General features: G+C 43.5%; 1 protein-coding gene across 3 annotated transcripts in view; it reads right to left on the reverse strand.

Annotated features, from left to right (window-relative positions):
- Positions 1 to 18,112, reverse strand: part of phf14 (PHD finger protein 14) — a 188,894-nt gene that overhangs the window by 146,190 nt on the left and 24,592 nt on the right. For all 3 annotated transcript variants that reach the window (XM_084313377.1, XM_084313376.1, XM_084313378.1), the window contains exons 3-4: positions 17,344 to 18,107; positions 15,981 to 16,122 (exon numbers count right to left, since the gene is read on the reverse strand). In XM_084313377.1, the coding sequence (XP_084169503.1) occupies positions 15,981 to 16,122; positions 17,344 to 18,107 (906 nt within the window). The remainder of the gene's footprint in view (positions 1 to 15,980; positions 16,123 to 17,343; positions 18,108 to 18,112) is intronic.

Here is an 18,112-nt window from a genome sequence, read left to right on the forward strand (position 1 = left end):
TTCTCAACTGGTCTAGCCTCGGGACCCAACATTTTCCTTAGTCATTAAGTCGTGACCCAAATTTTTTAACCACTATGATTTATTAAAAAAGAATGTTTGCAGTAATACACAATCTTTCATGCACTGTTAAAAACATGAAATAAACACAAAAAAGTGCAACAAAAGTGCAACTAGGGATTAAAACCCAATGAAATAAAATAATAATAAATAATATTATGCTTCTTAGCAGATTTCTTAGCTTAACATAACAGACCTACGTTTGGGGGAACTAATGGGATAACTGAGGTTGCAACAAAAGTAAAAGTGCAACTAGGGCTAAAAACCCAATGAAATAAAATAATAATAAATAATTATGCTTCTTAGCAGACTTCTTAGCTTAACATAACAGACCTACAGTAAGTTTGGGGGAACTAATGGGATAACTGGGGTTGCAACAAAAGTGCAACTAGGGCTAAAAACTAGTGCTGTCAGGCGATTAAAAAAATGTATCTAATTAATTACAGGATTTGTAATTAATTAATCTAATTAATCGCATAACCATTTTATGCCTGATATTCTATATTCTATAATCATATTTCAAATTGCATGTGTCCGGATGGCAGAATTCAGTACTGTATCTACAAAACCTTCTGTTTAATCATCTTCCATCTTTTAATTTGCTTAGATTTTTCAGGTCTGGTCAATTTGAGCATAGTGTTATTCACAGTCAAAGATAAAAAAAAATGTAATTGATATTCTCATTTGGTTCATTACAATTTACTCAAGCCTAGTAACAGACACAGTATTTCTGACACTGGGAATACATTCCCTGAGATCCATAGATGTCCCTAGAATCAGATACCAAGAACATGCAAATAGCCCATATAAAAAAAAATCTGTAAATGTGTATTATATGTTCTTATGGAATTAATGAGATAAAACTAAATTTATATATATATATATTTTTTTTTTGGTAATTAATTTTGAGTAAATTTTCATAACGCGATAATTTGCTGTGTAATTAATTAATCTAATTAACGCGATAAACTGACAGCCCTACTAAAAACACAATGAAATAAAAGAATAATAATAAATAATATATCCTCCTTAGCAGACTTCTTAGCTTAACATCCCAGGGAACTAATGGGATAACTGGGGATGTTGTTTGCTCCTGACAAGAGTCTCAAAGTCTGGGGTGATGGTAGACAAAGCAACTCTGAGGTCATGCTCAATGTCCAATCTGTTCCTCTGCTTTGTCTTCAGCTGGACCAGAGCTGAGAAGCCACTTTCACAAAGATATGTAGTGCAAAAAAAATTGAGCTAATGTGGACTCTATGTAACACGAGCCTTGACAGCTTAGATCAGGGGTGGGCAATTATTTTTCCCGGGGGGCCGAATGAGCAACTGAAAATATGTTGGGGGGCCGGGCCAAAATTCCAAACTCAATTATGCATAATATACATTTTATTTCTATATAAAAAGCAGTAAATGGCATTGTTTTGACCCCTGGTAAGAGTGTATGTTATTATTTGGCAATTAAAAGGTGAGGTTAGCTTTCAAAAATATCATTTATTCAAATAGAATTTATTTCCAAAATGATAAACAAAATGTGAAACATTAATAACAAAGGGCATTTTGAGTTTCATATACTATTGAAACAAGGATTTTCTTAGCTTTCTAAAGACATCACATCATCTTATAGCAAAAATAAACAAGACATGTCACTGAACTGTGTAAAGAAAAGTGTCCCAGTTTTGTAGCCTTTTTTACTTTACATGCCTATATTAAACATTTAAGAAAAAAATATATCAAGTGTCCCATTTCACTTGTTATATTTCCACATTTTAGTGTTCTTCAGTTATTTTTTGTTTCATTCAGTGTGAGAAATCCAGTCTCTGTTGAGCTTTAACAAGTCCATCAAAGTCAGGTTGCATGTCTGAGGTGGAGATGCGAAGCACAGCTGCCAGATGTTCATCAGTGAGAGAGGATCTGTACCTGGACTTGGTAAACGAGAATGAGAATGTCTGTTCACATATGTAGGTGGATCCAAAGAGAACCAACATCTTCTGAGCATGTCTCCTAAGCGTATATTGTGCGTGTGAACGTTGACATGAAAAGAAAAAAGTAAAAAAAAAATAAAAAAAAATATATTAATTTTTTTTTTTTTTTTTTTTTTTTTTTTATTATCATGTAATCTTTCGCGGGCCGGTCAGAATCATCCCGCGGGCCGGATGCGGCCCGCGGGCCGTACAATGCCCAGGTCTGGCTTAGATGGAGGTTAAACTTAACAAGATAAGCAGGGTGGGATGGTCTGCCCTGTCCACCCGCAGACTCAACCATTGGCATATCCTTATTTATAAGGCTATCCTTGGACTGCTGCCAACTTACCTACAGATGTACATTCTCCATAAAAGTATGGGCAGTTATGGTCTTCGTTCCCAGGGCTTATTTTTACCAACTGTCCCTCGGGTCCGTACTGAACTGGGAAAAAGGGCGTTCAGGTATGCAGCTCCCTCCACATGGAATCAGCTACAAAACCACCTGAATTTGCATGAGCTGGTCTCACTGGTTGCTTTTAAAACACTTCTAAGTGATATGGAATCCAGCACATCTGACTGCAGATGTTTTGAATGACTATGAATGGTTCTGTGAATTATCCTTGTTTTTTGTTTTAATTGCTATATATTTTTTGAATTTTTTGTTTTGTTTTTGTCTGTAAACTTGCAATTGTAAATGTGCTGCTGCCTAACTTGGCCAGGATGCTCTTGTAAAAGAGATTTTTAATCTCAATGAGACTTCTGGTTAAATAAAGGTTAAATAAAAATCTAATAAAAAAAAAAGCTGCAGAACTGGCCCCCATCTTCACCAACATTTTTAACACCTCCCTCCGTAATTGCTCAGTCCCCCAATGTCTCAAACAGTCCACCATCATCCCTGTCCCAAAATCCAATAATATCTCCTGCCTTAACGATTACAGACCAATTGCCCTCACATCCGTAGTAATGAAATCATTTGAACGCATCATTCTCACCCACCTCAAAACCAGCACCACCCCCCTCATGGACCCACATCAATTTGCCTACAGAACCAACAGGTCTGTGGATGACACAGTCAACACAGCCACTCACCACCTGCTGCAACACCTGGAAACCCGCAACTCATACACCCGCATTCTGGTTATGGACTTCAGTTCTGCATTCAACACAATCATCCCAGCCAAACTCATCAATAAACTTCTGGACATGAACATTGACCCCTGCATCTGCCACTGGATCCACAGCTTCCTCTCCAACAGACAACAGAAGGTCAAAATAAATAACATCACATCCCACCCTTTATATCTCAGCACAGGAGCCCCCCAAGGCTGCGTCCTTTCACCCTGGCTTTTCTCCCTATACACCAACCTGCTCATATCCCTCCACAACTCCGTAAAAATATATAAATATGCAGACGACACAACTCTTATAGGCCTCATCACAGACAATAACGAAACAGAATACCGTACACAAATCAACCACACACTCACCTGGTGCACAGACAATAACCTCCTTCTCAACTCATCAAAAACCCAAGAACTCATCATAGATTTCAGACGCCAGCCAAACCCCAAAACCCCCATATCCATCTCCGGCGAACCCATAATCACCACAGATTCCTTCAAATTTCTCGGCACTCACATAAGCAATAACCTCAAATGGAAAACCAACACAGACCACATACACAAAAAAGCAAATCAAAGACTCTTCTTCCTCCGCCAGCTTAAGAAATACAGAGTCAATAAACATCTCTTGCTCCGTTTCTACAAGGCCATTATACAAAGCATCCTCACCTTCTCCATAACTGTTTGGTACAGCAATCTGGACACTCACTCAAAAAACAAACTACAAAGAATCATCAATAAATCCTCAAAAATAATCTGCACCCCCCTCCCTTCTCTCGAATCACTCCACCGCCAAATCACAATCAGGAGAGCCAGGAAAATCATCTCCGACCCCACTCACCCAGCACACCACATCTTCCAGCTGCTGCCCTCCGGGAGGCACTACAGATCCCTGACCACCAAAACAACCCGGTTCAAAAACAGCTTCTTCCCCACTGCCATACGGACACTGAACTCCCTGTAGCACCACCCCCCCCCCCCTTACCTCTGCTGACATGGACATGGACAAACTCTGAACTGTATCTATGTAATTGTGTTTTCTTTTATGTACGCTGTAAGTGATGTTATATGTTCTATGTTTTTATGTTTTTATGTTGGAACTGCTATGCTATGCACTGAAACCAAATTCCACCAGCCTGGCTGGGTGGTCATTAAAGAAATTGAATTGAAATTGAAATTGAAATCCTCAATCCATGTAGATTTCACTGCTGATAAAAGTTACGCCATCTAAAGCCGTCCCTGAACAAACCTTCTTCCTGTCGACACAATAATTTTCATGTAATTTCATGGATACGGTTTGTGTTATAAAAGAAAATCATGAAATCAAAAGTATTTAATAGAAACATCTAATCATCAAACCTGCTTACAAACAGGAAGGCCATAGCTTCTTGTGCCTGGTGGATCTAGCATGCATCAGCACTGCAGTACAGTAGAGCTAAATATCAAGGTGGCAAAACGCCAACTCATCTTCTTTCGCCAGGATGAATTATGCACAGAGGCCTAAATTAATAAGAATGAGGAACGAATAACTACATGGCATTTCACTGTTGCACGATGGTGTGTGTGTGTGTGTGTGTGTGTGTGTGTGTGTGTGTGTGTGTGCGTGCGTGCGTGCGTGTGCATGTGTGTGCTGGCCATGCATAGGCATGATCATTTTGGCAGGAAATGTGGCATGTTTATGTGACAATGATATTGAGACAGTAATGTGAAATGGGCTGGTTTTGCGCTGCACTCGAGAAACGAGGATCTCTGATCAAACGCTGAACGTGAGGCAGAAACAGTAGACAGTCTGCTAATGACTCTGGGTCTGTGCTGAACACACATGTTTAGTAGAGCACACACTTGCTTAAATTGGCTCTCAAAGTGCACCAGATTGATGCATTTACAGTAACTTTAAAATGTATCAAATCTTCTTCCGGGGGACCATGCCCCCGACCCCTGAGGGTCCGAGATCCACCCACCACAGTCTCAGAGAATCCTGTGGGAACCACTGCAGACTATATGGAAAAAGGACAAATCACAGAAACAACAGTATTCAACTGTTTTCAGGTGAAATAATCCAATAATAAGAATAGTTTTGATGCTGAACCTAATTTATATCACTTTATCTCTCCTGCCATCTCAGGTTTACATTATTCAACAACCAGAAAGTTGAATAAAAACCCAAACCATGAACCAGTGTGCTGCCATTTTGCTTGATGACACTCGTGCTTGCTCCAGTGAGGTTTGACTTTGGGGCGGGTATGCATGGTGGTCCGATACATTCCTCAAGTGAGCCAGATGAACGGGCAGTTGGGCGCTAAAGTGGCACACTGGCTGTGACCAATTTCATGCTGGCATTTTAAAAACCTAAGTGACAGGTTGTCGCTCATGTGCGGGTCACCTTTCCAAGCGAGCGCGTAGGGCTTTTAGGTGACACGTGGCAGCCAAACGGGCCGATCCCCCTCCTGCCCCAATCAAACCCCCGCCCGTCCCGTAGGGTTGGTGGCACCACCGCACGGCTGGCACACACGTGTGGCGAGCGGCTGGCGGGGGAGGGCCTTTTCAGACGGAACAGCTGTCCGTTCTGTCTGAGGTGGCAGCCCTGCCCATATCTCATGGCGACAGGGGGTAGAGACGTGTAGGGCTTGCCACGCGGCCAATGAAGGAGAGTTTCAACTGCTTCTAGACCTCATTCCTTTGTCATTCTACTTAGTTACCGGTTACTGCCACCTTTCCAACCCCACTCTTAGTTCCAGACACTCCCTGTACTTCCCATACTAGCTGAAAGGGTGGAACAGGGTGGAAAGAATGACTAAGCATGAGAGCAAAATGGCTGCTGTGTGAATTAGGGTTGGGTACCGTTCACATTTGAACAGATACCGGTACCAGTACCAATACCTGGGAATCGATACCGGTACCCGACAGTACCTTTTTCCAGTACTTTCATTATAACAAAAAAAATTATTTCTGTTGTTAATCTAAAGTCTAAACTTCTCAATTTCAACATCATTATCACACCACAAATCCATACATATGTCTAAACTGAACACTGTGACCTCTTTTTTTACTTCTAATTTTTACTATGTTTTTATTTCATACTTATCTTGTCATGCACAGTCTCTGGAGCGCAACAGTAAGAAGCATTTTGTACAAAAGTATTCTGTACTTCTGTATGACAACTATTAAAGAAACTTGAAACTTGAAACAAACTAAAACCCCTCCCTACCTCCCTCTCCCAAACCATTCTTCCAACAATTTTTTTATGTTTAAATATCAACATTATCTGGCCATCCTCAGTAAATACTATCAAACTCCTCTGACATAATTTGGACTTTCAAAAGCAGAGCGAGCACACACACACACACACAAAAAGGGAGAATGGCTGATAGCAGACTAAATAATTTTTGAATATTTCAGCTAATGAAATTAAATGTTTATTATCATCAACTATCCAGTTAGACTTAGTTGTTATAGTGTAACGTTAGGCTACTTTAAATCATTGAACGTAGAGAGAGAGAGAGGCTCAGCCCCCCCTTTCCTCACTAATGGAACTCAAAACTGGTGTTGAACGTTTCCAGGCTTATCTTAGCTTAGTTAGCATTAGCGGCTACCGTTAGTTAGCTTAGCTTAGTTAGCGGCTAACGTTAACGTTGGATTTGCACTACACTAACCGAGAACTAACCGAGAACCATGGTCCAAGTTCTGGCTGTGTTCCAAGCGAGCTGGGCATCTTTAGACAGGCAGCATACGAAGTCCACACGACAACATGCAAACAAAGGTTTTAACAATCCAGAATGCAGAAAACAACTGTCCTTGTGTATATTGTGTTGTGGAAGGTTAAAACTGTTTGTTTGTATGTTGTGGTGTGGATTAAAACTTGTTTTCTTTTGCCTGTCTGCGGCTGCCTGGTTCGCTTGAAACATGGCCAGGACATCAGCTAATGCATCAATTATACTACTGACAAGTATTTTATACCACTTTAAGTCAGGGACTCTTTTTTCTTCTTGCCCTTTTCACCCATATCCTCAATTTAGTCGTTATGCCAATTGCCTCCTGGCTGTTGAGTTGCCCTGTCAGTCTGGGGAGGGTGTAGACTACCACACGCCTCCTCCGATACATGTGGAGTTGCCAGCCACTTCTTTTCACCTGACAGTGAGGAGTAAATGGTAAATGGACTGCATTTATACCGACCGCTCTACCTCATGAGCCACTGTCGCCCCCGGAGTTTCACTAGGAGAGCGCAACTACGCAGGGATTCGCGCTATCTCCCTCCAGATAATCCTAACCCCGACTAACCAGTAGGAGATGCTATTGCAACAACCAGGACTCATATTCCCACCGTTGTGTTTTCGTAGGGACGTCTGACCAAGCCGAAGGTACCGCTGCTGGGAATTGAACCAGAGTCTCTGTGGTTGTAGGCAAGTGATTAAGACCTCTACACTACCCAGACACCCCGTCAGAAAATCTTAACTATCCCTTTAAGGAGCAGGTCACGGGAACTCTTATTGGAGGAATGAAGAAGTTCCATATTATTGCCACAGAAAGAAAATAGATATATTTTCATCTTCAGAGAGAGAAAGGGGAAGATAAGAAATGGCCTCAAGTGCTCTGTGTGCCTGGTCTCTGCTCAGCATTTGGTCTCCCTCCTGAGTCTTCTCAGGGAGATTAAATGTGTCTGAGAGGAACCAAATATCAACCGGGGAAGGACCAAGATAAATGGAGGACCTGCTCCTAATATCTCCTGTCGGCCGGTAGAGAGTGGCTGATTAGAGTGTTCCCTCCTGAGTTGGTTGAAGGTGTGTGTGTCTGTGCATGCCCGTATGTTTTATTTTTTGTACGTGTATGTGTGTGTGCACATTTCTGTGTGTGTGTGTGTGCGTTAGGGCTGCACAATTAATCGGAAAAAAATTGCGATCTCAATTCATAGACCTATGCAATCTGATTTTTTTATCATGACTATTAAAAAATATATAATAATTACATAACAAATTTTATTTTAAAAGTATAATTTTTTTTTTTTTACTTTTTACTTTTTTAAATGATGACGAAAAATAAGAATCGTGATCTCAATTCTTAGCGAGAAAAATCGTGATTCACATTTTAGCAAGAATCGTGCAGCCCTAGTGTGGGTTAGGGTTGTGCTCATGGACGATGCCTTTGCCAATGTCATGATGTTTTATTGGTCGTTTGACAACAACTGACATTTAAGCAGAGTTTGTGTTAAACGTGATGTGATAGAATAAAAAATGCATATTCATTCATATTCAGATGCTTTTCTCTCAAAGTAGCCTATGTCTGTATCTCTCCGTTTCTTCTCTCTGCCTCACTGCCTGATTGAATGCTGCGCACTAGGATGGGAACTGTGGACTGGAGCTGCGTGAGTTCATCCAAAATGATCAAATCAAGTGGGCAGAAAACTCTCCACGGGAGCTAAATCCACCATTATGAATATCTTATCAATCATGATGTTCTTTTGCCAGAAATGAGTGAGATTGTCGGTGTCTACCAGTTACGCTCGCTCTCTTGCTCTCACTATACACTCTTTGGATTTGTTCAAACTTGATTTGGGGAAAAAGTGACAGACATTAGCCCTTAGGCCTAATGTAATTGGCAGAATATGAAAAAATATATATAAGCCTTAGGACTACTGTATTAAATCCACCTTAAATTAACTAAAGAAAACATGTTAAACACGAAATAGGCCTGCTGCACATAAAATGACATTTCAGATATTATTAAAGTGCAATAAAATAATGTCGGGAGACTGTGGATAGAAAAAACGATTTTGCCGTAGACTCCTACAGAAATAAATGAAGTCCTTTCCATAATGTCATGGACAGGCTGGGACACCAGGCCGACCATAGACTAAACAAAGAAGAAGAAATAACAGACCTTAATAAATACAAACGGCACCAGCCCTCAGTCCTATACAGCCTATAGCCCAATGTCTTTGTCCACAGATGAGTAGCCTACTGAAAATAAACACAAAGCCAAAAACAATATAAGATACAATTTTGGCACGGAATTATGCCAGATGCCTACAGAAAACAAGCTGGTTCACTCTTTCTGGTTTGAGAAGACTGTGTTGGTAAGTAACGATGTTGCCGGCTACGCTGAACACTGATGGGGTGTTGGTTGCAGTATTACACAGGTAATACAAGTAATACCGGTACCCATATTTGCTAGTAAAGGAAAGTGCCGTTCTCTCCCCCCCATCCCAGTGGCTTGTCATCATCCATCAATAACTTCCTCTTGTAGGTGGTTGGTGATTTCAGCATGCGCTCCCTGCTCTGCTGCCTCACCCTGTCTAGAGCACTGTCGAGAAGAAGTGTAGAAGAGTGTCGAGAAGAAGTCTAGAAGAGTGTCAAGAAGAAGTCTAGAAGAGTGTCGAGAAGAAGTCTAGAAGACTGTCGAGAAGAAGTCTAGAAGACTGTCAAGAAGAAGTCTAGAAGACTGTCGAGAAGACTGTCTAGAAGAAGTCTAGAAGACTGTCTAGAAGAAGTCTAGAAGACAGCCGAGAAGAAGTCTAGAAGAAGTCTAGAAGACCGCTGAGAAGACCGCCTAGAAGACTGCCTAGAAGACCGTCGAGTGTGTTGGTACTATTAGCCGGCTGCTTCTCAGCTGCTGCTGCTGCTTCTTCCTTACAAGTGGCTTGGTCTTAAATTTCCAAAATGCCATCATCTCAACCTCTAGCTGACTTTTAGTAATATATCAGTAAATTCCGAGACAGGCTTCAATCCATCCTCGACAGCCTCTTCGACAGCAGTGTCTTTCCAGGTCAAGTTTAGGAGAGGGCAATGGCTCTTGTCTGGACATTCTGGTAACTTTGCTCTGGAGATCCATCACAAGACTCAGTATGGAGTATTGCACATTGTACAGAGTAGACTTAGTTAGCTATATATATTTGCACATGGGGTTGACTTAACTTAGGTTAGAATCTGTATATGATACCATACAGGGCTGTACACGCATTGCGTTGTTATTATTGATAGAGTATCATATGTCTCACCTGTGTGGCTGATCACTCTCACCTTTATTTAGTTGTTAATATTTTATCTTGTTATTTACCTGTTACTCTATTTTTCTTTTTATGATCATATATTTCTATTGTAATTTATATTACCCTGCCTGTACCCCCCTCCCTTGTGCTGCTATGACCCCTGAATTTCCCCAAGGGGATCAATAAAGGAACATCACATCTTATAGCCCAACCCTAGTGTGTGTGTGTGTGTGTGTGTGTGTGTGTGTGTGTGTGTGTGTGTGTGTGTGTGTGTGTGTGTGTGTGTGTGTGTGTGTGTGTGTGTGTGTGTTACACTGTATGACTGAGGGCATCTGATGCGTTTCTGAGTACTGCTTGTACGTCAAAGGTCCTGGCTGCTTCAAGGTCAGCCCCCTGATTCACTGCAGCCAATCAAAATGATACAGAGTGCTTTGTTACTGTAGTGTGTGTGTGTAGGTGTGTGTGTAGGTTGTGTGTGTAGGTTGTGTGTGCGTGCGTGTGCATGTGTGTGTGTGTGTGTGTGTGTGTGTTTCTGTCTACATGTGAACATGGTAGCCAACGCTATAAGTTACAAGGCCACAAGTGCAGAACGTCAAACCTTAAAGCATCATTTTTCAACATGCCCTCCAGGGGAAGAAAATGTATTTTTTTATGGTGACTCCGGGGAACTGGGACCCATTTACCTTGAGTCACTATATTGCAAGGAATTCTTCAGGTAAATGCGTCAATTTAGCCTTCGTAAAATTGAGCCATGCTCATGCAAATAGTGACAACTACCATGTGAGACTAAATGTTTTTTTTGTATATTCATCTTCCAAACCACCTCCGTCAGAACAGCATCATCTATTCATATTCAAGGGGAGACTTAAACACAGTATTTGGAAAATCTTTTCAGAACGTTTTTTTCTCCTTCCTCCACCCTCGAGTAGAATCTTATCCTGGCTTTTTCAAGGTGTCTTGAAATCAGTAAAACAAGGGCAAATAAATAATTAAATGGGAGTAATTGAAAATTAGCAGTGTCACATTGATCCACCCTGCATGGTTAGTGCTAACTACGGCTGTCCGGGGGAGAATGCCAAATGCTAAGAGACGCTTTAAAAAGTCATTGATTTTGTTTCCAACAAGTCAGGAGACACAATGAGCTGGATGATGATGAAGCGTACTCCCTGTTCAGTCTTTATTCCCACAGCTCCCAATGAGGGTGAGGGTGAGGGGGTTTTAAAGGGATAAAGGCAGCTAAAAAGTGTTCCAAATGTGTTCAAATAACCCAGGCTGAGTTGTCCCTTACTGAACACATACGGATGTGTTCAAGTTAAGCCAGACCGAGCCACGACACTAAGAAACAAGACTAGTCAAGCCTAGTTAAGCCAGACCCAGCCACGACACTAAGAAACAAGACTAGTTAAGCCAGACACAGCCACGACAATAAGAAACAAGACTAGGCAAGCCTAGTTAAGCCAGACCCAGCCATGACATTAAGAAACAAGACTAGGCAAGCCTAGTTAAGCCAGACCCAGCCACGACCCTGGCTGTCACTCTGGCCAGGCCCCAGCCCGGGCTAATACGATGAGCTAGCTGTCACTCTGGCCAGGCCCCAGCCCGGGCTAATACAATGAGCTAGCTGTCACTCTGGCCAGGCCCCAGTTCGGGCTAATACGATGAGCTAGCTGTCACTCTGGCCAGGCCCCAGCCCGGGCTAATACGATGAGCTAGCTGTCACTCTGGCCAGGCCCCAGCCCGGGCTAATACGATGAGCTAGCTGTCACTCTGGCCAGGCCCCAGCCCGGGCTAATACGATGATCTAGCTGGCTATCACTCTGGCCAGGCCCCAGCCCAGGCTAATACGATGATCTAGCTGGCTGTCACTCTGGCCAGGCCACTGTCGGGGCTAATACAATGAGCTAGCTGGATGGGCACCTTGTGTTGTTAGTTGCAACTCTACACAGTGAAACAGCTGTTTGCATGTAGCTTGCAGGGGGAACCCTTTAGAACCGATTTAATTTAACAGATGGAACAGATAACAAATTGAATACCAGTGGGATTTATGAACGGTTCGGAGAATGTGAACCTTAAGGATAAATCATGAGTAGCAGCCAACGTTGGCCTGCTAGCTTGTTAGTTAGCAGCATTAGCTAACCAGTTGTTGCTTGCTGGTTTGGCTGGGTGCGCTCTAACACTCACTCAAGATTGACTGTAACCGCCTTTGTTCGAGACAGATCGCACGTGTCTTTCAATTGTAGTATAGTGTGTAGTGACAAAGCTCTGACGATGCTACCTTTAGGGCTGACCTTCGAATTATTTTTTGGCAATCGAAGCTTCGGGGCCAAGCTTCGATTTTAATTCGAAGCTTCGAATAAAATGTTTTTTTTTTTTTATATAATTTTTTTTTTTTTAATCTTATGTTGTGGGACTTGTACAGCACTTTGGTAAACTTTTTTTTTTATCCACTTTTTCTCCCATTTTTCTATATTTTTCTCCCATCCCAATTTCGTATCATCCAATTCAACCCTAGCCTGTCACGGACGCTGTTTCTTGCCTCCCACAAGCCGGCTGCAATGTGGACTAAGTCATACATAGCACAAGTCCCCTCCGGTACTTGAGGTAACAGCAGTCGCATCTTTTCACCTGCGCAGCTCGATCTCTCAGTGGCGAGGAGTAACGCGTGGGAGGCTCACGCTGCCCCCGACACTTCCTGATTCTACTGCGCAGGCGCACCAACCGACCTGTAGGAGTCGCTGTCCACAGCGCCCGATCCCCACCCATCAGTTTCCCACCCCTTAATACGGCCAATGTGTATTAGTACGGACGACCAGCTAAACTGAAAGCAAATGTGGAGCGCTGGGCTGGAACTGACGAGCCCAGCGTCTCCAGCATTTCGTGGCGAGCGCCTTGCCCACTACGCCACGTAGACGCCCGCACTTGGTAAACGTTGTTGTTTTTAAATGTGCTCTATAAATAAAGTGGATTGGATTCATGAATTAAGTAGCCCCTTTCGTGACTGTGACGCAGCCAACACAGTGTGATTTAATTCAAGGTGGATCGCTGTTGTCGTTTGAACAACTTCAGATTTCATGGGAACTACCAATCCCCCAAATCAAGAATGTTTAAGATGAATGAAGTAAGATTTTGATTATTTGAAATATGGCCTGTGTAGACTAAACTATGCACAGAATTATGTCAGTCTACAAGGTCCGGATTCTACATGGTCCGGCAATGTAGACCTTGTAGACTCCACTACAGACCAATTATCAGTGAATGTTCATGCATTTTTAAGAAGGGCTACTTCCACAAAAAAACAAAGAACTCACCAAAACATCTCAGTAGCACCTTATCTAAATGTTCTATTTCATATATGGAGATTCATATTTATTTATGTATTGCATGCATTTCTACATTTTATTTCCTATTTTGTTTATTCATCCCAGTATCTTTCTTTCTTATGTGTGGAATTCTACAAGGCATTTACATTCACATTTACATTTAGGCTACGTTTAGACGGAGAGAGTCTGAACAGAAACCGCAAAAGTCGTCTTACGGTTTCACTTTTAATTTTGCGTTTAGACAAGCGTTTTGGGATGGAATTCTCCGTGCAGACGAGGCTGTAACAACTCGAGACAACGGAGCCCCGCTGTCATACGATTGGCGCATATGTCACATGACGTGCTGTGAAGACCCGCCCTACTCTGCCTCTGATTCGCAGACTGTGGGTGGGGAATGTGATTGGACCAAAGCAGAGTCACTCACAGACAGTGGGTCCAGTCACGCCGCAGGACAGATTCTTGTGTATTTAAAAGTACTGCCAATGTAGCCTTCAGGTGATCGCCATGGATAGAATCAGACATGCTTTATTTATGCTTCTAGGCTACTGGCGCATGCCTGTGATGTAAGCAGTACACGCGACGAGAGCCTTGACAACCCTTTCGTCATCGTTTTATGCGGTTTGACAGTTTAGATGAGAGCGCAAAGGTTTAGCGTTTCTAGGAATTCCACCCTGGAAGGTGGTCTCACTTTTTTACGGTTTCACCCCGTAAAAACGCACGCCGCTTCCGTATAAACGAAAGGCACATCCGAAAAAAAAAAATTGCGGATTCACCTGCTAGCGTTTCCGTCTAAACGGGGCCTGAGTCATTTAGCTGACGCTTTTATCCAAAGCGACTTACAAGTTCTGTACGAGGAAGGATACAACTCTATCAGCTGAGTAACAATATTCATCAAAGTTTTGCGTGTTACAGTGTAGGTTAGTTTATTAGGACAAGTGCATGACAGTAAGGTTAGTTAGGGTTAGATTTTTTTTATTTAATTTTTTAAATTTTATTTCAGATAATGGTTGAAGAAGTGAGTCTTTAGTCGACGGCGAAAGATTGGATGGGATTCGGCTGTCCTAACTGGGGTGGGTAGTTCATTCCACCATTGTGGGGCAAGGACTGAGAATAGGCGTGTAGGTGGTGTATATGTGTTTGAGGATGATATCCTTCAAACAGGCAATAGTGATGATATAATTTGGGCAGTGCTGAGCTGGGTTACTTTCCTCCAGTGTATTTGTCCCCCGGCCCCACCCAATGGCCCCATGCACACACACACACGCACACACACACACACACACACACACACACACACACACCGAAGTAAAAATAAAATAAAAAATTTGAAAAAAAAAAAAAAAAAAAAAAATTTTTTTTACTTCGATTTTTTTTTAATGTTCGAAGCTTGTGCCATCGAACGAAGCTTCGAAGCTTCGAAGTATTTAAGACAGCCCTAGCTACCTTACAAGCCAACGTTAGCAAAATGGCTTATTTATTTGAGACAGAGCATCACAGTCATGCCTGCTGTCACCTGTCACTCAAGTCTCACTCATGAATATTATGCTATCTGCACCCCCCCCCCCCCCAGCGTGTTTGTCCGCTCCAAGGACAATCGGTTTATATACATCAAAACATTACATTCCACCAAATAAATATTGCTACAAATAGTAAAATACTATAGTTTGAAACTGGTAAAATGGTATATAAATCCCAATTTCTGGCGGTCGGGTGGCGTAGCGGAGATTGCGCTCATCATTTACATTTACATTTAGTCATTTAGCTGACGCTTTTATCCAAAGCGACTTACAAGTTCTGTGCGACAAGACAGCAAGAAGGGTATAACTCTATCAGCTGAGTAACAATGTTCATCAAAGTGTTGCGTGTTACAGTGTAGGTTAGTTTATTAGGACAAGTGCATAACATTACCATCATCACCAATGCAAGAGGCTGGGGTCTCGACTCCCGGAGTCAGCATTGCCTGCGGCTTGGGCCGATCGTCATACTAACTCGTTTGGCTGAGTTAGCGGGAGGGAAGTCGTGGGTGGGAATTTGGCGTTGTGGACAGCGACACCTACAGGTCAGGTCTGGGCGCCTGCCCAGCGAAAGGCAGGAAGTGGTGAAGGCAGCGTGACCTCCCACACGTTACACTTCACCAATGAGAGTCCTCGCTGCCAGGTGAAAAGAGAGCCGCTGGCTGTCTCCACATGTGTCGGAGGAAGCATGTGGTAGACTTCAGGGTTCCCTTGTACCGACCAGTAGGGGGAACATGCGCACACCAACCAGGTAGGGGGGGGGGGGGGGGGGATTGGCATAACGACTAAATTGGGATGGGGAGAAATGCATAGAAAATGCATAGAAAAAGAGGATAAATTTTTTTTTTTTTTTTATCCCAATTTCGGTTAGCCTTTATAGACCCCGTGATCGGGGTATCGGCCCATACTGCTTCGAGCAATCTGCACCAAAACTCCTGCCATGGGCATCCCTACCGGCGATGAAAACACTGTACGCCGAGCAGCAATTCCTACTGGTGATGAAAACACTGTACGCCGCCACTTACCCTCGTGCACGGTCACCCCACAGTTATCACACTGGATGATCTCGTCGGCGTCCTCGCTGTTGTCTCCCAGACACACGCAGCAGATCATGATGTGCTCCATCCGCTGGGCGCTCCAGGTCTGGGCTTGCTCCAGCAAGGCATCCTGGGAAATCAGGGATGCACACCACCACAGTAAAGCCACCGACAAAACCCCCACAACACTCCTCCCCCTCCTCCCGGCCCCTTTCACTTTCTGACCACAGATCCAGTTATTGGCAGTTAGCAAATCCCAACCACAATGAAGATGGGCTAGGTCGATTAGCGCCGGAGCCAAAGCCTCTCTCTCTGATACCGTCAGATTGGATTATATGACGACTTTGTGGTTTCATGTTATTGTGTCGGGTATTATGAGGTGCCATACAAAGTAGCTTATGTGTGTGGGACAGGGGGAATAAAAGGGGAAGAACAAGTTTACTTGCAGTGGGTGAGACAGCGAGGACAGAATGTGAGAGTTGTGTCACTTGTTTACTCAGCGATGCTTAGCAGGGCGGAACGTACACGGAATGGACTCCGGAGTCGCTTACTTGGTGTCACACAAAAGGCTGCTCGGCGTGTTGGTTGACATCGACCTGCATTAAATGTGACACCGATCTGCATTTTACTCTGAACACTCACTCCGTGCCAAGAGAGAGTAGGGCAGGATCATGGTTCTACAGGTAGGATTGATCCGGTAAAACATTGGCAGGTAGATGACGCTAAATTTAGTTTTACTATCGCTAATCATTATCCATTCCAATTTATATACATTTGGACCATGTCTTTTTTTCATCATCTGAAGAAACTTGAGAAGTTTGAATTATTATCCAAGGGGGGTCCTGAGGGGGGGGAAGAAGAGCGAGCAAGAGCATAATGTATGTATTGTATTGTATTGCAAGTATTATGTATATAACTCGTAAACTACATTTATATTGATTCAAATACTGGAATGTATAATCCTGTGATTTATTGTGGATATTCACTGTTAATGCTTGTGTGTCTAGTTTTATGTCATGTCAAAAAAATAATAAAAAAATTTGTTCACAAAAAAACAGAAGTTTGAATGGCTTTTCTAAATGAAGTGTGTAAAATTGTTATTTTGAAATCTTGGAAGCGGAGATAACCTAGACTCCTTATTTTAACATCGGTGGATGACGCCGTGACATAAAGTGTAAACAGCGCGCAAGGATTGTGGGAAATGTAAAAAACTGAGACGAGAAATGTAGGAAATTGGTACGCGGTGGTACGCTCGACTATGAAAGCTCAAACGACTGCGGCCATGCCGCGCGGAGTCCGGTCCGCGTACGTTTCCGCCCGACTCTGTGGGAGCCTTTAGTATTACACCAACCTCGTGGCACTTCCCCTGTGACATGCTGTCGTTCATCAGCTCTTCGTCGAACGCACTGCTGCTCTTCTTCTTCTTATGTTTCTTCAGCTCCTTCTCACTGTCGCTGCTGCTGTTGTTGTTGTTGTTGTTGTTGTTGTTGTTGTTGTTGTTGTTGCCGTCGTCATCCTTGTCGTCATCATCATCATCATCGTCGTCCTCGTCGTCATCATTGTCGTCATCCTCGTCCTCGCTGGCGCTGCCTCCTTCCTCTTCCTCGGCCCCTCCCTTCTGGGCGCCGGCCGCCTTGCCTTTCTTCTTGCCGGCCGCGGGCCTCCAGTCGTTGTCGTCCTCGCTGTCGTAGTCGTCCATCTCGTTCAGCTCCTCCATGGTGGTGAAGTCCAGCATGGAGCGATTCCGGCGAAAGTTCCACTTCTTGCGCTCCGTCTGAGCCTCCTCCACGCTGCCGCCGCTGACGGAAACGGGGGCAGAGCCGTTCCCGCTGACGCTACCGCCTACTTCTTCTGTGCTGGGCACCTTCTTGCTCTTACGCCGGCCCATAGGGGGCGCCGTGGGGGGCTCCTTGGCGGGGGTGTCTGAGGAGGAAGGCTCTTTGCTTTTCTCTTCGTCCTCAGTGGTGTGGTCTTCGGCGGCCAGGTCTTTGGCCTCCTCATCGTCTATACCGTCGTCCGCAGAGCCAATGTTATCAGAGTCACTTTCTCCTGAGCCTTTGGCGCTGCCTTTGGCGCTGCCCTCCTCATCACTGCCACCCCCCGTGCCGTCAGAGCCTGTT

The sequence above is a fragment of the Notolepis coatsorum genome, assembly GCF_963971535.1.
Source record: "Notolepis coatsorum genome assembly, chromosome: 4".
In the NCBI taxonomy this organism is placed as follows: domain Eukaryota; kingdom Metazoa; phylum Chordata; class Actinopteri; order Aulopiformes; family Paralepididae; genus Notolepis; species Notolepis coatsorum.